Source organism: Dendropsophus ebraccatus, chromosome 14 (genome assembly GCF_027789765.1).
Source record: "Dendropsophus ebraccatus isolate aDenEbr1 chromosome 14, aDenEbr1.pat, whole genome shotgun sequence".
Lineage (NCBI taxonomy): Eukaryota > Metazoa > Chordata > Amphibia > Anura > Hylidae > Dendropsophus > Dendropsophus ebraccatus.
In genome coordinates this window covers 77675676-77697905 of record NC_091467.1, presented here as the reverse complement: position 1 = coordinate 77697905, position 22230 = coordinate 77675676, and the positions used below count along the sequence as shown (strand labels likewise).

The following is a 22230-nucleotide window of genomic DNA, read 5'->3' as shown; positions in this document are numbered from 1 at the left end:
TCCAATACCTGTGGGGTCAAAATGGTCACCACACCCCAATATGAATTCTTTAAAGGGTGCCCTTTCGTAAATGGGGTGACGTTTGGGGGGGTTCTATTCTGCTGATACTACAGGGGCGCTGCAAACGCACCTGGCGCTCAGAAACTTCTTCAGAAAAATCATGCACGGAAAATGCTAATTGGCGCTCCCTTCCTTCTGAGCCCGGCTGTGTGCCCATACAATGGTTTATGCCCACATCTGGGGTACCGTTCTACTCAGGAGAACCTGTGTTACATATGTTAAGGTGCTTTTTTCCCCTCTTCCTCATGAAATTGAGAAATTTCTAACTAAACGAACATATTATTGGAAAAATTCTATTTTTTCATTTTTACTGTCTAATTTTGAATACTTTCCTCTAATACCTGTGGGGTCAAAATGCTCATCCTACCCCAAGATGTATTCTTTGAGGGGTGTACTTTCCAAAATGGGGTGAATTTTGGGAGGGTTCTATTCTGCTGACACTACAGGGGCTCTGCAAACGCACCTGGCGCTCAGAAACTTCTTCAGCAACATCTGAACTGGAAATGCTAATTGGCGCTCCCTTGCTTCTGAGCCCGGCTGTGTGCCCATACAGTGGTTTACGCCCACATATGGGGTACCATTGTACTCAGGAGAACCTGCGTTACAAAATTTTGGGTGCATTTTCTCTCATGTTTATTATGAAAAGGAGATACTTTAATCCGAACAAATATATTATTGGAAAATTTCTATTTTCCATTTTTTTCCGGCCTAATGGTGAATACTTTCCTCCAGCCCCTGTAGGGTTAAAATGATCATTATACCCCTAGATTAATTCTTTAAGGTGTCTAGTTTCCAAAATGGGGTCACTTATGGGGGTTTCCAGTATACAAGCCTCCTAAATCAACTTAAAAAAAGAACTGGTCCCTAAAAAAAAAAATCAGTTTTGGAAATTTTATGAAAATTTCATAATTTGCTGATACATTTCTAAGCCCCGTAACACCCTAAAAAAGTGAAATATGTTTACAAAATGAAGCCAGAATAAAGAGGACATATTGATAATGTGACTTACTAACTAATTTATGTGATACGACTTTCTTTTTTTAGAAGCAGAGAATTTCAAAGTTTGTAAAGTGCAAATTTTTCATGATATTTTGATGTTTTTCACAAAAAACACACAAGACAGTGACCAAATTTTGCCACTAACATAAAGTACCATATGTTACAAAAAAACAATCTCAGATTCGCTAGCATACGTTACAGCATCACTGAGCTATAAGAGCATAAAGTGAGACAGGTCAGATTTTGAAAAAAGGAGCCTGGTCATTAAGGTCCAAACAGGCTGGGTCCCTAAGGGGTTAAGGAGAGGGGACCCTTCTTTACATCCATAGCAGCAGGCTACCCACTGCCGCACTAGCGCCATACAACGTATGTATTTACTGATTAGGGATACATCATATATACAGACTATATATCTCTCACTCACTGTGAAGCCCAGCATCTTGTAGTCCTTGCTGTACATTGCTTTGCGTTTTTCAGTTCCGCTGCCGGACACTCCGCTGCCGTCAGAATCTGCATCAAATGCGATTCTTCTCAGCTCAAATATGATGTCTCTCTGAGCCTGATGAAATCCAGAAGAAAGAAAACCATTACAGTCAGAAGAAGAGAGGTCAGACATAGAAAACACAAAGGGAAACCATCAGCAAGAGGACAGACCCATCAGCAGCAGGACAGACCCATCAGCAGCAGCACAGACCCATCAGCAGCAGCACAGACCCATCAGCAGCAGCACAGACCCATCAGTAGCACAGACCCATCAGCAGCAGGACAGACCCATCAGCAGCAGCACAGACCCATCAGCAGCAGCACAGACCCATCAGCAGCAGCACAGACCCATCAGCAGCAGGACAGACCCATCAGCAGCAGCACAGACCCATCAGCAGCAGCACAGACCCATCAGTAGCACAGACCCATCAGCAGCAGCACAGACCCATCAGCAGCAGCACAGACCCATCAGTAGCACAGACCCATCAGCAGAAGCACAGACCCATCAGCAGCACAGACCCATCAGCAAGAGGACAGACCCATCAGCAGCAGCACAGACCCATCAGCAGCAGCACAGACCCATCAGCAGCAGGACAGACCCATCAGCAGCAGCACAGACCCATCAGCAGCAGCACAGACCCATCAGCAGCAGCACAGACCCATCAGCAGCAGGACAGACCCATCAGCAGCAGCACAGACCCATCAGCAGCAGCACAGACCCATCAGCAGCAGCACAGACCCATCAGTAGCACAGACCCATCAGCAGCAGCACAGACCCATCAGCAGCACAGACCCATCAGCAGCACAGACCCATCAGCAACAGGACAGACCCATCAGCAACAGGACAGACCCATCAGCAAGAGGACAGACCCATCAGCAACAGGACAGACCCATCAGCAAGAGGACAGACCCATCAGCAGCAGCACAGACCCATCAGCAGCAGCACAGACCCATCAGCAGCAGCACAGACCCATCAGCAGCAGCACAGACCCATCAGCAGCAGGACAGACCCATCAGCAACAGGACAGACCCATCAGCAACAGGACAGACCCATCAGCAACAGGACAGACCCATCAGCAGCACAGACTCATCAGCAGCAGCACAGACCCATCAGCAGCACAGACCCATCAGCAACAGGACAGACCCATCAGCAACAGGACAGACCCATCAGCAACAGGACAGACCCATCAGCAACAGGACAGACCCATCAGCAACAGGACAGACCCATCAGCAACAGGACAGACCCATCAGCAACAGGACAGACCCATCAGCAACAGGACAGACCCATCAGCAGCAGCAACAGGACAGACCCATCAGCAGCAGCACAGACCCATCAGCAGCAGCACAGACCCATCAGCAGCAGCACAGACCCATCAGCAGCAGCACAGACCCATTAGCAGCAGCACAGACCCATCAGCAGCAGGACAGACCCATCAGCAGCAGTATGCAAAAGAAGAGCCTGTGGAGCCTCATTCTCAGCAGTCTCAAAACCCAGGACTAGCCAGATATCCCTCCGGGAAGGCCCCAGCCAAGTGGCGGCTCCTGTTAGGAAACCACCAAAACCACCATATTAAGTGGCCCTATAAGTCAGTGTAATGACAAGGGATAAACCAAGGCTAGGTAACCATCCACATACAGCTGCTTCGGGGTGTTGCCCCTCATCAGTGTGGAGCAGGATTCTGGCTAGGTGGGAGCAATACCTAGTAGAGCCATAAGAGAAACAGATCACTGATCTCAGGGAGACCAGCCAAATGACAACACTGCCAGCTGCTAGTGAAAGCGCTCAATGCAGTGGAGTCCTAGGTGCATTGCCCCCTGTGAACATTCATGTGCATATTCATGTTTCCCAATGCACCTAGGACTCCACTGCATTGAGCGCTTTCACTAGCAGCCGGCAGTGTTGTCGTTTGGTTGGTCTCCCTGAGTTCAGCAATCTGTTTCTCCATCAGCAGCAGGACAGACCCATCAGTGAGCGGCACCATTGTTACCTCTGAAACCATCAGTGAGCAGCACCATTGTCACCTCTGACACCATCAGTGAGCGGCACCATGGTTACCTCTGACACCATCAGTGAGCGGCACCATGGTTACCTCTGACACCATCAGTGAGCAGCACCATTGTTACCTCTGACACCATCAGTGAGCGGCACCATGGTTACCTCTGACACCATCAGTGAGCAGCACCATTGTTACCTCTGACACCATCAGTGAGCGGCACCATTGTTACCTCTGACACCATCAGTGAGCGGCACCATTGTTACCTCTGACACCATCAGTAAGCAGCACCATTGTTACCTCTGACACCATCAGTGAGTGGCACCATTGTTACCTCTGACACCATCAGTGAGTGGCACCATTGTTACCTCTGACACCATCAGTGAGCGGCACCATTGTTACTTCTGACACCATCGTTACCTCTGACACCATCAGTGAGCGGCACCATCGTTACCTCTGACACCATCAGTGAGCGGCACCATCGTTACCTCTGACACCATCAGTGAGCGGCACCATCGTTACCTCTGACACCATCAGTGAGTGGCACCATTGTTACCTCTGACACCATCGTTACCTCTGACACCATCAGTGAGCGGTACCATTGTTACTTCTGACACCATCAGTGAGTGGCACCATTGTTACCTCTGACACCATCGTTACCTCTGACACCATCAGTGAGCGGCACCATCGTTACCTCTGACACCATCAGTGAGTGGCACCATTGTTACCTCTGACACCATCGTTACCTCTGACACCATCAGTGAGCGGCACCATTGTCACCTCTGACACCATCAGTGAGCGGCACCATTGTCACCTCTGACACCATCAGTGAGCGGCACCATCGTTACCTCTGACACCATCAGTGAGCGGCACCATCGTTACCTCTGACACCATCAGTGAGTGGCACCATTGTTACCTCTGACACCATCAGTGAGCGGCACCATTGTTACTTCTGACACCATCGTTACCTCTGACACCATCAGTGAGCGGCACCATCGTTACCTCTGACACCATCAGTGAGCGGCACCATCGTTACCTCTGACACCATCAGTGAGCGGCACCATCGTTACCTCTGACACCATCAGTGAGTGGCACCATTGTTACCTCTGACACCATCGTTACCTCTGACACCATCAGTGAGCGGCACCATTGTTACTTCTGACACCATCGTTACCTCTGACACCATCAGTGAGCGGCACCATTGTTACCTCTGACACCATCAGTGAGCGGCACCATTGTCACCTCTGACACCATCAGTGAGCGGCACCATCGTTACCTCTGACACCATCAGTGAGCGGCACCATCGTTACCTCTGACACCATCAGTGAGCGGCACCATTGTTACCTCTGACACCATCAGTGAGCGGCACCATTGTTACCTCTGACACCATCAGTGACCGGCACCATTGTTACCTCTGACACCATCAGTGCGCGGCACCATTGTTACCTCTGACACCATCAGTGAGCGGCACCATTGTTACCTCTGACACCATCAGTGCGCGGCACCATTGTTACCTCTGACACTACCGTTACCTCTGACACCATCGTTACCTCTGACACCATCAGTGCGCGGCACCATTGTTACCTCTGACACTACCGTTACCTCTGACACCATCGTTACCTCTGACACCATCGTTACCTCTGACACCATCAGTGAGCGGCACCATTGTTACTTCTGACACCATCGTTACCTCTGACACCATCGTTACCTCTGACACCATCGTTACCTCTGACACCATCAGTGAGCGGCACCATTGTCACCTCTGACACCATCAGTGAGCGGCACCATTGTCACCTCTGACACCATCAGTGAGCGGCACCATTGTTACTTCTGACACCATCAGTGCGCGGCACCATCGTTACCTCTGACACCATCAGTGAGCGGCACCATCGTTACCTCTGACACCATCAGTGAGCGGCACCATTGTCACCTCTGACACCATCAGTGAGCGGCACCATCGTTACCTCTGACACCATCAGTGAGCGGCACCATTGTTACCTCTGACACCATCAGTGAGCGGCACCATTGTTACCTCTGACACCATCAGTGACCGGCACCATTGTTACCTCTGACACCATCAGTGCGCGGCACCATTGTTACCTCTGACACCATCAGTGAGCAGCACCATTGTTACCTCTGACACCATCAGTGCGCGGCACCATTGTTACCTCTGACACTACCGTTACCTCTGACACAATCGTTACCTCTGACACAATCGTTACTTCTGACACAATCGTTACCTCTGACACAATCGTTACCTCTGACACCATCAGTGAGCGGCACCATTATTACCTCTGACACTACCGTTACCTCTGACACAATCGTTACCTCTGACACCCTCAGCTGCTGACACTGATATACAAGAACAAGCCTTTATATACTGCTGTGTGGATGGAAATGACTGTACGCAGTTACGGCACCTGGTCATTGGGGTCCATCTTAGTCATCATCCGTTCCTCCAGAAGGTTAAAGGTCAGCACCTGCAGCACATACAGCTGATGTGCCATTTCTGTCTTGATGGGTCGATTTCCTCGGATAATATGCTGGATGAGGCAAACAAGAAACGGTACATATATCGGTGATAAATATCGGTATTACAGCTGAAGGATTGGAGACGCGATGAGAGGCGGGGTCAGTAAGACGGATTACACAAGATGGAGCGACCACTGCCGATAGTCAGCCATTTTTGCATCATCTCCCCCGGGCTATGGGTGGGAATAAGGGGGGCTTCTACCATCCATACCCTGGGGTGGACGATGGATGACCCCACTATCAGCCAGTGTTACATCAGACAGCAGCCGCTAACAATATCCGTGTCACCATTATAAAGGTTATCAGGAATACACAGCAACTCTCTTACAGAAACAGCGCCACCCCTGTCCTTAGGCTGTGTGCGGTATTACACTTTAGCTCCATTCACTTTAATAGAACTGAGCTGCTATACCGTACACAACCTGAGGACAGGAGAAGCGCTGTTACTGGAGGAAGTTGGCCTTGTTGTTCTGAGCCAGGACAATCCCTTTGTTTCCCATTACTTACATTAAGGATGATGGAGCGGAGATGCTTCTGTACAAAGATGTTCGCCATCTCCTACACAAGTGAGAGGAAAGATAAGCTGTGAGACGCACAAACACTCAACAAAAGGAGGGAAAGTGTCGCGTGGGAGAGAAGAAAGCTCGGAATCACTGAGGGACAATCACTAAGAGCAAAGGTAGAAAGAGAATCGATGGGGAGGAAGTGGAGGAGGAGGAGGAGAACCTCTCACAGGTGGTACTCACACTAACAGGGACCTCCATGAGACTGTGGGGCTTCTCCTGCACCCCGCACACAAACACAAGCAGAGATGGGAGTTAGGAGCAGACAGCGACCAAAGCCGATCATTACATGAGAGAACGCACAGACACAGAGCCCTGACCTGCCTGCAGGAAGCCAGCGGGATGCACCCACCTGCCTGCAGGGAACCAGCGGGACACACCCACCTGCCTGCAGGGAACCAGCGGGACACACCCATCTGCCTGCAGGGAACCAGCGGGACACACCCACCTGCCTGCAGGGAGCCAGCGGGACATACCCACCTGCCTGCAGGGAACCAGCGGGGCACACCCACCTGCCTGCAGGAATCCAGCGGGGCACACCCACCTGCCTGCAGAAAGCCAGCGGTGCACATCCACCTGCCTGCAGGAAGCCAGCGGTGCACATCCACCTGCCTGCAGGAAGCCAGCGGGGCACACCCACCTGCCTGCAGGAAGCCAGCGGGGCACACCCACCTGCATGCAGGAAGCCAGCAGCACACACCAACCTGCCTGCAGGAAGCCAGCAGCACACACCCACCTGCCTGCAGGAAGCCAGCGGGGCACACCCACCTGCCTGCAGGAAGCCAGCGGGGCACACCCACCTGCATGCAGGAAGCCAGCAGCACACACCAACCTGCCTGCAGGAAGCCAGTGGGGCACACCCACCTGCCTGCAGGAAGCCAGCGGTGTAAATCCACCTGTCTGCAGGAAGCCAGCGGGGCACACCCACCTGCCTGCAGGAAGCCAGCAAAGCACACCAAACTGTCTGCAGGAAGCCAGCAGCACACACCAACCTGTCTGCAGGAAGCCAGCGGGGCACACCCACCTGCCTGCAGGAAGCCAGCAAAGCACACCAACCTGTCTGCAGTAAGCCAGCAAGGCACACCAACCTGTCTGCAGGAAGCCAGCGGGGCACACCCACCTGCCTGCAGGAAGCCAGCGGAGCACACCCACCTGCCTGCAGGAAGCCAGCGGGGCACACCCACCTGCCTGCAGGAAGCCAGGGGGGCACACCCACCTGCCTGCAGGAAGCCAGCGGGGCACACCCACCTGCCTGCAGGAAGCCAGCGGGGCACACCCACCTGCCTGCAGGAAGCCAGCGGGGCACACCCATCTGCCTGCAGGAAGCCAGCGGTGTAAATCCACCTGTCTGCAGGAAGCCAGCGGGGCACACCCACCTGCCTGCAGGAAGCCAGCAAGGCACACCAACCTGTCTGCAGGAAGCCAGCAAGGCACACCAACCTGTCTGCAGGAAGCCAGCGGGGCACACCCACCTGCCTGCAGGAAGCCAGCGAGGAACACCCACCTGCCTGCAGGAAGCCAGTGGGACACACCCACCTGCCTGCAGGAAGCCAGTGGTGTACACCCACCTGCCTGCAGGAAGCCAGTGGGGCACACCCACCTGCCTGCAGGAAGCCAGCGGGGCACACCCATCTGCCTGCAGGAAGCCAGTGGGGCACACCCACCTGCCTGCAGGAAGCCAGCGGGGCACACCCATCTGCCTGCAGGAAGCCAGTGGGGCACACCCACCTGCCTGCAGGAAGCCAGCGGGGCACACCCACCTGCCTGCAGGAAGCCAGCGGGGCACACCCATCTGCCTGCAGGAAGCCAGCGGTGTACATCCACCTGTCTGCAGGAAGCCAGCGGGGCACACCCACCTGCCTGCAGGAAGCCAGCAAGGCACACCAACCTGTCTGCAGGAAGCCAGCAGCACACACCCACCTGTCGCTTATCCTCTGGAGCCTTCAGGAACAGGGCGTTGATGAGTGCAATAGCGTATGTCTGGATCTCCTGGTTACAGCTGTGCAAGAGGAGAGAAACAGCAGATCAGACACAGACTGAGCGGAAAAAAGACGACGCACCGAGCAGACATGGAATGGCGGACACTGGACCGCTTACCAGGCGGACAGACACGTAGACGGAAAGGGCAGAAGACTTACACTTGCAGGTGGCAGATGAGCTGTCCCACAGTGATCTCCTCGGCGATCTTATGGTACAGAGCCTGGCTATTCAATACCATACTTTCTAAAATGGCCAAAGAGCGCTGCAGAATGGAGACGTCCACTGACTGCTGGGACACATAGCCACAGATCTGGAGAGAAAGAGGGAGATATTATTATTAATTATAATAATAATAATAATGGGCACACCCACTTGCCTGCAGGAAGCCAGCAGCACACACACACCTGCCTGCAGGAAGCCAGCATCACACACCAACCTGCCTGCAGGAAGCCAGCAGCACACACACACCTGCCTGCTGGAAGCCAGCATCACACACCCACCTGCCTGCAGGAAGCCAGCAGCACCCACCTGCCTGCAGGAAGCCAGCATCACACACCCACCTGCCTGCAGGAAGCCAGCAGCACACACCAACCTGCCTGCAGGAAGCCAGCAGCACACACCAACCTGCCTGCAGGAAGCCAGCATCACACACCAACCTGCCTGCAGGAAGCCAGCAGCACACACCAACCTGCCTGCAGGAAGCCAGCATCACACACCAACCTGCCTGCAGGAAGCCAGCAGCACACACCAACCTGCCTGCAGGAAGCCAGCATCACACACCAACCTGCCTGCAGGAAGCCAGCATCACACACCAACCTGCCTGCAGGAAGCCAGCAGCACACACCAACCTGCCTGCAGGAAGCCAGCATCACACACCTACCTGCCTGCAGGAAGCCAGCAGCACACACCAACCTGCCTGCAGGAAGCCAGCATCACACACCAACCTGCCTGCAGGAAGCCAGCATCACACACCAACCTGCCTGCAGGAAGCCAGCAGCACACACCAACCTGCCTGCAGGAAGCCAGCAGCACACACCAACCTGCCTGCAGGAAGCCAGCATCACACACCAACCTGCCTGCAGGAAGCCAGCATCACACACCAACCTGCCTGCAGGAAGCCAGCATCACACACTAACCTGCCTGCAGGAAGCCAGCAGCACACACCCACCTGCCTGCAGGAAGCCAGCAGCACACACCCACCTGCCTGCAGGAAGCCAGCAGCACCCACCTGCCTGCAGGAAGCCAGCGGGGCACATCCACCTGCCTGCAGGAAGCCAGCAGCACACATCCACCTGCCTGCAGGAAGCCAGCAGCACCCACCTGCCTGCAGGAAGCCAGAGGGGGACATCCACCTGCCTGCAGGAAGCCAGCAGCACCCACCTGCCTGCAGGAAGCCAGCAGCACACACCCACCTGCCTGCAGGAAGCCAGTGGGGAACACCCACCTGCCTGCAGGAAGCCAGTGAGGCACACCCACCTGCCTGTAGGGAGCCAGCGGGACACACCCACCTGCCAGCAGGAAGCCAGCGGGACACACCCACCTGCCTGCAGGAAGCCAGTGGGGCACACCCACCTTCCTGCAGAAAGCCAGCGGGACACACCCACCTGCCTGCAGGAAGCCAGCGGGGCACACCCACCTGCCTGCAGGAAGCCAGCGGGACACACCCACCTGCCTGCAGGAAGCCAGCGGGGCACACCCACCTGCCTGCAGGAAGCCAGCGGTGTACACCCACCTGCCTGCAGGATAATATTATTATTATTATTATTATTATTATTATTATTATTATTAATAATAATAATAATAATAATTCTGGGGGGACATACATAAACATAAATAGATGTTACAGAGCTATACATATAATTATTCATACATGAGGAGTGAGGGCCCTGCTCTCATGCATCAGCTTACACACTATTAGTCTGCATAAGCCAGAGCTTATCATCTTAGAGGGGAACTCCAGCAAAATATTTTTTTTCAAATCAGCAGGAGAGGTTTTCTATGGGCATTTGCTCCTGCTCTGGACAGTTCCTGACATGGACAGAGGTGGCAGCAGAGAGCACTGTGTCAGACTGGAGAGAATACACCACTTCCTGCAGGACATACAGCAGCTGATAAGTACTGGAAGACTGGAGATTCTTACATTGAATTTAAAGATCTCACATATAAACAAGTAATTTTGTGACACCAGTTCAGTTCAGATGTATGGTATATGCCGGGGTTCCCCTATAACTCCTCTGCACGGTTAGGAGGATTTCCATCGGCTGTCTTTTGGCTGACAATTCTGTGTTATAGGTGATGAGGAGGCCCAACAGGGTACAGCGGGGCACAACGGGGCACAGGGAGGCACAACGGGGCACAGGGAGGCACAACGGGGCACAGGGAGGCACAACGGGGCACAGGGAGGCACAACGGGGCACAGGGAGGCACAACGGGGCACAGGGAGGCACAACAGGGCACAGCGAGGCACAACGGGGCACAGGGAGGCACAACGGGGCACAGGGAGGCACAACGGGGCACAGGGAGGCACAACGGGGCACAGGGAGGCACAACGGGGCACAGCCAGGCACAACGGGGCACAGGGAGGCACAACAGGGCACAGCGAGGCACACCATTTACTAGTTAGTTACACTGAATTGTATACATATTATACATTGATTTACTTTTCAGGTATGTGATAATAATAATAATAATAATAATAATAATAATAATAATATTATTTATGTATAGAGCGCCCTTAATTCCAGAGCACTATACAGGCAACAGGGGTAACAAACAGGAACAGAACAAGATCAGGACACATTACATGAAGGCAAATGGCAGACTGGTTCATAGGGAGAGAGGAGCCTGCCCGCCAGGTATTACATAGGGAGAGAGGTGCCTGCCCGCCAGGTATTACATAGGGAGAGAGGAGCCTGCCCGCCAGGGATTACATAGGGAGAGAGGAGCCTGCCCGCCAGGTATTACATAGGGAGAGAGGAGCCTGCCCGCCAGGTATTACATAGGGAGAGAGGAGCCTGCCCGCCAGGTATTACATAGGGAGAGAGGAGCCTGCCCGCCAGGTATTACATAGGGAGAGAGGAGCCTGCCCGCCAGGTATTATATAGAGAGAGAGGAGCCTGCCTGCCCGCCAGGTATTACATAGGGAGAGAGGAGCCTGCCCCCCAGGCCTTACATAGGGAGAGAAGACCCTGCACGCCAGGTATTACATAGGGAGAGAGGAGCCTGCCCGCCAGGTATTACATAGGGAGAGAGGAGCCTGCCCGCCAGGTATTACATAGGGAGAGAGGAGCCTGCCCGCCAGGTATTACATAGGGAGAGAGGAGCCTGCCCGCCAGGTATTACATAGGGAGAGAGGAGCCTGCCCGCCAGGTATTACATAGGGAGAGAGGAGCCTGCCCACCAGGTATTACATAGGGAGAGAGGAGCCTGCCCGCCAGGTATTACATAGGGAGAGAGGAGCCTGCCCGCCAGGCCTTACATAGGGAGAGAGGAGCCTGCCCGCCAGGTATTACATAGGGAGAGAGGAGCCTGCCCGCCAGGTATTACATAGGGAGAGAGGAGCCTGCCCGCCAGGTATTACATAGGGAGAGAGGACCCTGCCTGCCAGGTATTACATAGGGAGAGAGGAACCTGCCCGCCAGGGCTTACATAGGGAGAGAGGAGCCTGCCCGCCAGGTATTACATAGGGAGAGAGGAGCCTGCCCGCCAGGCATTACATAGGGAGGGAGGAGCCTGCCCGCCAGGGATTACATAGAGAGAGAGGAGCCTGCCCGCCAGGTATTACATAGGGAGAGAGGAGCCTGCCCGCCAGGCATTACATAGGGAGGGAGGAGCCTGCCCACCAGGGATTACATAGAGAGAGAGGAGCCTGCCCGCCAGGTATTACATAGGGAGGGAGGAGCCTGCCCGCCAGGTATTACATAGGGAGGGAGGAGCCTGCCCGCCAGGTATTACATAGGGAGGGAGGAGCCTGCCTGCCTGCCAGGTATTACATAGGGAGAGAGGAGCCTGCCCGCCAGGTATTACATAGGGAGAGAGGAGCCTGCCCGCAAGGGCTTATATAGGGGGAGAGGAGCCTGCCCGCGAGGGATTACTTAGGGAAAAAGGAGCCTGCCCGCCAGGTATTACATAGGGAGAGAGGAGCCGGCCCGTCAGGTATTACATAGGGAGAGAGGAGCCTGCCCGCGAGGGATTACATAGGGAGAGAGGAGCCTGCCCGCCAGGTATTACATAGGGAGAGAGGAGCCTGCCCGTCAGGGCTTACATACGGAGAGAGGAGCCTGCCCACCAGGTATTACATAGGGAGAGAGGAGCCTGCCTGCCAGGTATTACATAGGGAGAGAGGACCCTGCCCGCCTGGCATTACATAGGGAGAGAGGAGCCTGCCCGCCAGGTATTACATAGGGAGAGAGGAGCCTGCCTGCCAGGTATTACATAGGGAGAGAGGAGCCTGCCCGCCAGGGGTTACATAGGGAGAGAGGAGCCTGCCCGCCAGGTATTACATAGGGAGAGAGGAGCCTGCCCGCCAGGGGTTACATAGGGAGAGAGGAGCCTGCCCGCCAGGGGTTACATAGGGAGAGAGGAGCCTGCCCGCCAGGTATTACATAGGGAGAGAGGAGCCTGCCCGCCAGGGGTTACATAGGGAGAGAGGAGCCTGCCCGCCAGGGGTTACATGGGGAGAGAGGAGCCTGCCCGCCAGGGCTTACATAGGGAGAGAGGAGCCTGCCCGCCAGGTATTACATAGGGAGAGAGGAGCCTGCCCGCCAGGTATTACAATCTATAAGGTAATGGGTGAGAAACAGGAGGTAAAGTGCGGCCAGTGTGATGCAGAGTTATTATAGGTTGTAGCCTAGTTTGAAGAGATGGGTTTTTAGGTTACTTTTGAAGGACCTGATGGTGGATGAGAGGCGGATGTGTCGGGGCAGTGAGAGGCGGATGTGTCGGGGCAGTGAGGGCCGGATGTGTCGGGGCAGTGAGGGCCGGATGTGTCGGGGCAGTGAGGGCCGGATGTGTCGGGGCAGTGAGGGCCGGATGTGTCGGGGCAGTGAGAGGCGGATGTGTCGGGGCAGTGAGAGGCGGATGTGTCGGGGCAGTGAGGGCCGGATGTGTCGGGGCAGTGAGGGGCGGATGTGTCGGGGCAGTGAGGGGCGGATGTGTCGGGGCAGTGAGGGGCCGATGTGTCGGGGCAGTGAGGGGCGGATGTGTCGGGGCAGTGAGGGGCGGATGTGTCAGAGCAGTGAGGGGCGGATGTGTCGGGGCAGTGAGGGCCGGATGTGTCGGAGCAGTGAGGGGCGGATGTGTCGGGGCAGTGAGGGCCGGATGTGTCGGGGCAGTGAGGGCCGGATGTGTCGGGGCAGTGAGGGGCGGATGTGTCGGGGCAGTGAGGGGCGGATGTGTCGGGGCAGTGAGGGGCGGATGTGTCGGGGCAGTGAGGGGCGGATGTGTCGGGGCAGTGAGGGGCGGATGTGTCGGGGCAGTGAGAGCCGGATGTGTCGGGGCAGTGAGAGCCGGATGTGTCGGGGCAGTGAGGGGCGGATGTGTCGGAGCAGTGAGGGGCGGATGTGTCGGGGCAGTGAGGGCCGGATGTGTCGGGGCAGTGAGGGGCGGATGTGTCGGGGCAGTGAGGGCCGGATGTGTCGGGGCAGTGAGGGCCGGATGTGTCGGGGCAGTGAAGGCCGGATGTGTCGGGGCAGTGAGGGCCGGATGTGTCGGGGCAGTGAGGGGCGGATGTGTCGGGGCAGTGAGGGGCGGATGTGTCAGAGCAGTGAGGGGCGGATGTGTCGGGGCAGTGAGGGCCGGATGTGTCGGAGCAGTGAGGGGCGGATGTGTCGGGGCAGTGAGGGCCGGATGTGTCGGGGCAGTGAGGGGCGGATGTGTCGGGGCAGTGAGGGCCGGATGTGTCGGGGCAGTGAGGGGCGGATGTGTCGGGGCAGTGAGGGCCGGATGTGTCGGGGCAGTGAGGGCCGGATGTGTCGGGGCAGTGAAGGCCGGATGTGTCGGGGCAGTGAGGGCCGGATGTGTCGGGGCAGTGAGGGGCGGATGTGTCGGGGCAGTGAGGGCCGCATGTGTCGGAGTAGTGAGAGCTGGATGTGTCGGCGTAGCGAGTTCCAGAGTATGGGGGAGGTCGGGCAAAGTCTTGGAGGCGGTTGTGTGAGGTACGAACAAGGGGGGAGCACAGACGGAGGTCACTGGAGGATGGAAGGTTGGGTGAGGGACGGTAGCGGGATATCAGGTCAGAGATGTGCGGAGGGGACAGGGTGTGGACGGCCGTGTACATCATGGTCAACAGTTTAAATCAAATACTTTCGGCAATGGGAGCCGGTGGAGGGATTGGCAGAGGGGAGAGGCAGAGGCAAAGCGAGAGGAAAGGTGGATTATTCGGGCAGCAGAGGTAAGGATAGACTGGAGGGGAGCAAGGGAGTTAGATGGAGACCGGAGAGGAGAATGTTACAGTAGTCCAAGCGGGAGATAATGAGAGCATGGGCCAGCAGTTTGGTGGAGTCAGGGGTGAGAAAAGAGCGGATTCTGGATATGTTTTTGAGGTGAAGGCGGCAGGAGGTGGTCAGGGCCTAAATATGTGGTTTAAAAGACAGGGCAGAGTTAAAGGTGACCCCGTGTCAGGGCTGATGGTTGGTTAGGTCGGGGTGTCAGGGCTGATGGTTGGTTAGGTCGGGGTGTCAGGGCTGATGGTTGGTTAGGTCGGGGTGTCAGGGCTGATGGTTGGTTAGGTCGGGGTGCCAGGGCTGATGGTTGGTTAGGTCGGGGGTGCCAGGGCTGATGGTTGGTTAGGTCGGGGGTGCCAGGGCTGATGGTTGGTTAATTTTGTGGGTATTTTTTTTGCCAGTTGGGGGGGGGGGGGCTGCTTTTAACTATTTTCATGTATATGGTGGGTCTGTACCTTGCTGTTGCGGTGAGCTGTTGCATTTTTCTGTGTTTTTGTGTGTTTACAATTTCGGCAGCGTGTTCTTGCCTGGTGTGAACAGTGTTCTAGGAGAGCTGACCAATTTTTTTCTTTTTTCTGATGGTTGGTTAGGTCAGAGTGCCAGGGCTGATGGTTGGTTGGGTCAGAGTGCCAGAGCTGATGGTTGGTTAGGTCGGGGTGCCAGAGCTGATGGTTGGTTAGGTCGGGGTGCCAGGGCTGATGGTTGGTTAGGTCGGGGTGCCAGGGCTGATGGTTGGTTAGGTCAGGGTGCCAGGGCTGATGGTTGGTTAGGTCGGAGTGCCAGGGCTGATGGTTTGTTAGGTCGGGGTGCCAGGGCTGTCTGTGGATGCGTTGTGTTCAGAGTGGCAGAGTGTCGTGTTCAGAGTGGCAGGAGGGAGGCAGAGAGTATATGGTGGAGAGTGGCAGGGGGGAGGCAGAGAGTATATGGTGGAGAGTGGCAGGGGGGAGGCAGAGAGTATATGGTGGAGAGTGGCATGGGGGAAGCAGAGAGTATATGGTGGAGAGTGGCAGGGGGGAGGCAGAGAGTATATGGTGGAGAGTGGCAGGGGGGAGGCAGAGAGTATATGGTGGAGAGTGGCATGGGGGAGGCAGAGAGTATATGGTGGAGAGTGGCAGGGGGGAGGCAGAGAGTATATGGTGGAGAGTGGCATGGGGGAGGCAGAGAGTGTATGAATGTTAAGGTTTCTAAGGTCCCTGTGATATATAGTATTTTTCTGTATACCCCTGTAGGTACTGCACTCCATCTTGTTTGGTCATGTGACTTCTATACTGACAGCTTTATTACTGCTCTATGTATATTTATCTAGAAATTACAATAAAATGTTGTGTACATTGTGTATACAATGTAGGGTATATAGCGTATAGACTCTCACACTGTGACTCACCTGTTTTATAAAGGTCAGAGACACCATGTCCCAAGAAACAATGCCATGATCCATTAATTCCAAGAAGGCGGTCAGCGTAAAGGCTAACATCTCACTGTAACTGAGAGAAGATAGAGAGAGCGGTCACACAGGCGTCCGGGAGCCAAGCGAGCGGTCACACTGGAGCCGAGCAAGCAGTCACACTGGCATCCGGGAGCCGAGCAAGCAGTCACACTGGCATCCGGGAGCCGAGCAAGCAGTCACACTGGCATCCGGGAGCCGAGCAAGAGGTCACACAGGAGCCGAGCAAGCAGTCACACAGGAGCCGAGCAAGCAGTCACACTGGCATCCGGGAGCCGAGCGAGCGGTCACACAGGAGCCGAGCAAGCAGTCACACTGGCATCCGGGAGCCGAGCAAGCGGTCACACAGGAGCCGAGCAAGCAGTCACACTGGCATCCGGGAGCCGAGCGAGCGGTCACACAGGAGCCGAGCAAGCAGTCACACAGGAGCCGAGCGAGCAGTCACACAGGAGCCGAGCAAGCAGTCACACTGGCATCTGGGAGCCGAGCGAGAGGTCACACAGGAGCCGAGCAAGCAGTCACACAGGAGCCGAGCAAGCAGTCACACTGGCATCCGGGAGCCGAGCGAGCGGTCACACAGGAGCCGAGCAAGCAGTCACACTGGCATCCGGGAGCCGAGCAAGCGGTCACACAGGAGCCGAGCAAGCAGTCACACTGGCATCCGGGAGCCGAGCGAGCGGTCACACAGGAGCCGAGCAAGCAGTCACACAGGAGCCGAGCGAGCAGTCACACAGGAGCCGAGCAAGCAGTCACACTGGCATCTGGGAGCCGAGCGAGAGGTCACACAGGAGCCGAGCAAGCAGTCACACAGGAGCCGAGCGAGCAGTCACACTGGCATCCGGGAGCCGAGCGAGAGGTCACACAGGAGCCGAGCAAGCAGTCACGCAGGCGTCCGGGAGCCAAGCGAGCGGTCACACAGGAGCCGAGCAAGCAGTCACACTGGCATCCGGGAGCCGAGCGAGCAGTCACACTGGAGCCGAGCAAGCAGTCACACTGGCATCCGGGAGCCGAGCAAGCAGTCACACTGGCATCCGGGAGCCGAGCGAGCAGTCACACTGGCATCCGGGAGCCGAGCAAGCAGTCACACAGGAGCCGAGCAAGCAGTCACACTGGCATCCGGGAGCCGAGCAAGAGGTCACACAGGAGCCGAGCAAGCAGTCACACAGGAGCCGAGCAAGCAGTCACACTGGCATCTGGGAGCCGAGCGAGAGGTCACACTGGAGCCGAGCAAGCAGTCACACTGGCATCCGGGAGCCGAGCGAGAGGTCACACAGGAGCCGAGCAAGCAGTCACACTGGCATCCGGGAGCCGAGCAAGAGGTCACACAGGAGCCGAGCAAGCAGTCACACAGGAGCCGAGCAAGCAGTCACACTGGCATCTGGGAGCCGAGCGAGAGGTCACACTGGAGCCGAGCAAGCAGTCACACTGGCATCCGGGAGCCGAGCGAGCAGTCACACTGGAGCCGAGCAAGCAGTCACACAGGAGCCGAGCAAGCAGTCACACAGGCATCCGGAAGCCAAGCGAGCGGTCACACAGGAGCCGAGCAAGCAGTCACACTGGCATCCGGGAGCCAAGCGAGCGGTCACACAGGAGCCGAGCAAGCAGTCACACTGGCATCTGGGAGCCAAGCGAGCGGTCACACAGGAGCCGAGCAAGTAGTCACACAGGCGTCCGGGAGCCAAGCGAGCGGTCACACAGGAGCCGAGCAAGCAGTCACACTGGCATCCGGGAGCCGAGCGAGCGGTCACACAGGAGCCGAGCGAGCGGTCACACAGGAGCCGAGCGAGCAGTCACACAGGAGCCGAGCGAGCGGTTACAAGGAGCCTAGCGAGCGGTTACAAGGAGCCTAGCGAGCGGTCACACAGGAGCCGAGCGAGCAGTAACACTGGCATCCGGGAGCCTAGCGAGCAGTCACACAGGAGCCGAGCAAGCGGTCACACTGGCGTCCAGGAGCCGAGCAAGTGGTCACACTGGCATGCAGGAGCCGAGCGAGCGGTCACACAGGAGCCGAGCGAGCGGTCACACTGGCCTCCGGGAGCCGAGCAAGTGGTCACACTGGCGTCCAGGAGCCGAGCAAGCGGTCACACTGGCGTCCAGGAGCCGAGCAAGCGGTAACACAGGAGCTGAGAGAGCAGTCACACAAGAGCCGAGCGGGCAGTCACACAGGCGTCCAGGAGCTGAGCGGGCAGTCACACGGGAGCCGAGCAAGCGGTCACACAGGCGTCCGGGAGCAGAGCGAGCGGTCACACAGGAGCAGAGCGAGTGGTCACACAGGAGCCGAGCGAGCGGTCACACAGGAGCCGAGCGAGCGGTCACACAGGAGCTGAGCGAGCGGTCACACAGGAGCTGAGCGAGCGGTTGCACTGGCGTCAGCGAGCAGAGCGAGTGAGCCGAGTGAGCGGTCACACGGGAGTTGAGCAAGCGGTCACACAGGTGTCCAGAGACGAGAAAGCAGTCACCCAGGCGTCCGGGAGCCGAGCAAGCGGTCATACAGGCGTCTGGGAGCAGAAAGAGTGGTCATACAAGAACTGAGAGAGCGGTCATACTGACATACAGGAGCTGAGAGAGCGGTCATACAGCTATACAGAAGCTGAGAGAGCGGTCATACAGACATACAGGAGCTGAGAGAGCGGTCATACAGACATACAGGAGCTGAGAGAGCGGTCATACAGACATACAGGAGCTGAGAGAGCGGTCATACAGACATACAGGAGCTGAGAGAGCGGTCATACAGACATACAGGAGCTGAGAGAGCGGTCATACAGACATACAGGAGCTGAGAGAGCGGTCATACAGCTATACAGGAGCTGAGAGAGCGGTCATACAGACATACAGGAGCTGAGAGAGCAGTCATACAGCTATACAGGAGCTGAGAGAGCGGTCATACAGACATACAGGAGCTGAGAGAGCGGTCATACAGCTATACAGGAGCTGAGAGAGCGGTCATACAGACATACAGGAGCTGAGAGAGCGGTCATACAGACATACAGGAGCTGAGAGAGCGGTCATACAGCTATACAGGAGCTGAGAGAGCGGTCATACAGCTATACAGGAGCTGAGAGAGCAGTCATACAGACATACAGGAGCTGAGAGAGCGGTCATACAGACATACAGGAGCTGAGAGAGCGGTCATAAAGGAGCTGAGAGAGCGGTCATACAGACATACAGGAGCTGAGAGAGCGGTCATACAGACATACAGGAGCTGAGAGAGCGGTCATAAAGGAGCTGAGAGAGCGGTCATACAGACATACAGGAGGTGAGAGAGCGGTCATACAGCTATACAGGAGCTGAGAGAGCGGTCATACAGACATACAGGAGCTGAGAGAGCGGTCATACAGACATACAGGAGCTGAGAGAGCGATCATACAGGAGCTGAGAAAGCGGTCATACAGACATACAGGAGCTGAGAGAGCGGTCATACAGACATACAGGAGCTGAGAGAGCGGTCATACAGACATACAGGAGCTGAGAGAGCGGTCATACAGCTATACAGGAGCTGAGAGAGCGGTCATACAGCTATACAGGAGCTGAGAGAGCGGTCATACAGACATACAGGAGCTGAGAGAGCGGTCATACAGACATACAGGAGCTGAGAGAGCGGTCATACAGGAGCTGAGAGAGCGGTCATACAGACATACAGGAGCTGAGAGAGCGGTCATACAGACATACAGGAGCTGAGAGAGCGGTCATACAGACATACAGGAGCTGAGAGAGCAGTCATACAGCTATACAGGAGCTGAGAGAGCGGTCATACAGACATACAGGAGCTGAGAGATCGGTCATACAGACATACAGGAGGTGAGAGAGCGGTCATACAGACATACAGGAGGTGAGAGAGCGGTCATACAGCTATACAGGAGCTGAGAGAGCGGTCATACAGACATACAGGAGCTGAGAGAGCGGTCATACAGACATACAGGAGGTGAGAGAGCGGTCATACAGCTATACAGGAGCTGAGAGAGCGGTCATACAGACATACAGGAGCTGAGAGATCGGTCATACAGACATACAGGAGGTGAGAGAGCGGTCATACAGACATACAGGAGGTGAGAGAGCGGTCATACAGACATACAGGAGGTGAGAGAGCGGTCATACAGCTATACAGGAGCTGAGAGAGCGGTCATACAGACATACAGGAGCTGAGAGAGCGGTCATACAGCTATACAGGAGCTGAGAGAGCAGTCATACAGACATACAGGAGCTGAGAGAGCGGTCATACAGGAGCACTGTGCTCTTCCTATACCCCCATGCTAGGTGTGTGATATAACTATTATAGAGCGCGGGGAGCAGAGGATGATGGGTAGGATACTGACTGTGACAGCAGCTTGGTGCCTCCTTCCACCAGGCGGGTGAGGACGGTCACTCCATCCATATTGATGAACTCTGTAGCAAATGTAGTGTCTGCGGAGAGCTTAGCCAGCTCCTTCATGGCGTCCAGCCGCGAGTCCATGCTGGAACACTGGATCCTCTCCAGAAGCTGCCGCGCTGCCCGGGACTGACAGGGAGGAGAGCAAAGAGTCAGAGACAGCCACACCCTGGAGAGAGGACTCCTACACACACATATATATATATATATATATATATATATATATATATATAAACACACACTATATAAACACACACTATATAAAAATATATATACACACACACTCACCGGCCACTTTATTAGGTACACCATGCTAGTAACAGGTTGGACCCCCTTTTGCCCTCAGAACTGCCCCAATTCTTGGTGGCATAGATACAACAAGGTGCTGGAAGCTTCCTCAGAGATTTTGGTCCATAGTGACATGATGACATCACACAGTTGCCGCAGATTTGTCGGCTGCACATCCATGATGCCAATCTCCCGTTCCACCACATCCCAAAGATGCTCTATTGGATTGAGATCTGGTGACTGTGGAGGCCATTGGAGTACAGTGACCTCATTGTCATGTTCAAGAAACCAGTCTGAGATGATTCTAGCTTTATGACATGGCGCATTATCCTGCTGAAAGTCGCCATCAGATGTTGGGTCCATTGTGGTCATAAAGGGATGGACATGGTCAGCAACAATACTCAGGTAGGCTGTGGCGTTGCAACCATGCTCAATTGGTACCAAGGGGCCCAAAGAGTGCCAAGAAAATATTCCCCACACCATGACACCACCACCACCAGCCGGAACCGTTGATACAAGGCAGGATGGATCCATGCTTTCATGTTGTTGAGGCCAAATTCTGACCCTACCATCCGAATGTCGCAGCAGAAATCGAGACTCATCAGACCAGGCAACGTTTTTCCAATCTTCTACTGTCCAATTTCGATGAGCTTGTGCAAATTGTAGCCTCAGTTTCCTGTTCTTAGCTGAGCGGAGTGGCCCCCGGTGTGGTCTTCTGCTGCTGTAGCCCATCTGCCTCAGAGTTGGCCGTACTGTGCGTTCAGAGATGCTCTTCGGCCTACCTTGGCTGTAACGGTTGGCTATTTGAGTCACTGTTGCCTTTCTATCAGCTGGAACCAGTCCGCCCATTCTCCTCTGACCTCTGGCATCAACAAGGCATTTCCGCCCACAGAACGGCCGCTCACTGGATGGTTTTTCTTTTTCGGACCATTCTCTGTAAACCCTAGAGATGGTTGTGCGTGAAAATCCCAGTAGATCAGCAGTTTCTGAAATAGTCAGACCAGCCCTTCTGGCACCAACAACCATGCCACGTTCAAAGGCCTCAAATCACCTTTCTTCCCCATACTGATGCTCGGTT

At 55.4% G+C, this 22230-nt stretch overlaps 1 protein-coding gene across 2 annotated transcripts in view; it reads right to left on the bottom strand.

The window, feature by feature from the left end:
* Positions 1-22230, bottom strand: part of ELMO2 (engulfment and cell motility 2) — a 115576-nt gene that overhangs the window by 56652 nt on the left and 36694 nt on the right. Inside the window, exons 6-13 of one of the 2 annotated variants that reach the window (XM_069953779.1) lie at positions 20812-20993; positions 16439-16538; positions 8770-8921; positions 8552-8630; positions 6815-6850; positions 6576-6626; positions 5957-6079; positions 1484-1618 (exon numbers count right to left, since the gene is read on the bottom strand). In XM_069953779.1, coding sequence (XP_069809880.1) covers positions 1484-1618; positions 5957-6079; positions 6576-6626; positions 6815-6850; positions 8552-8630; positions 8770-8921; positions 16439-16538; positions 20812-20993 — 858 coding nt within the window. The remainder of the gene's footprint in view (positions 1-1483; positions 1619-5956; positions 6080-6575; positions 6627-6814; positions 6851-8551; positions 8631-8769; positions 8922-16438; positions 16539-20811; positions 20994-22230) is intronic. The other variant, XM_069953780.1, reaches the window with a different exon arrangement.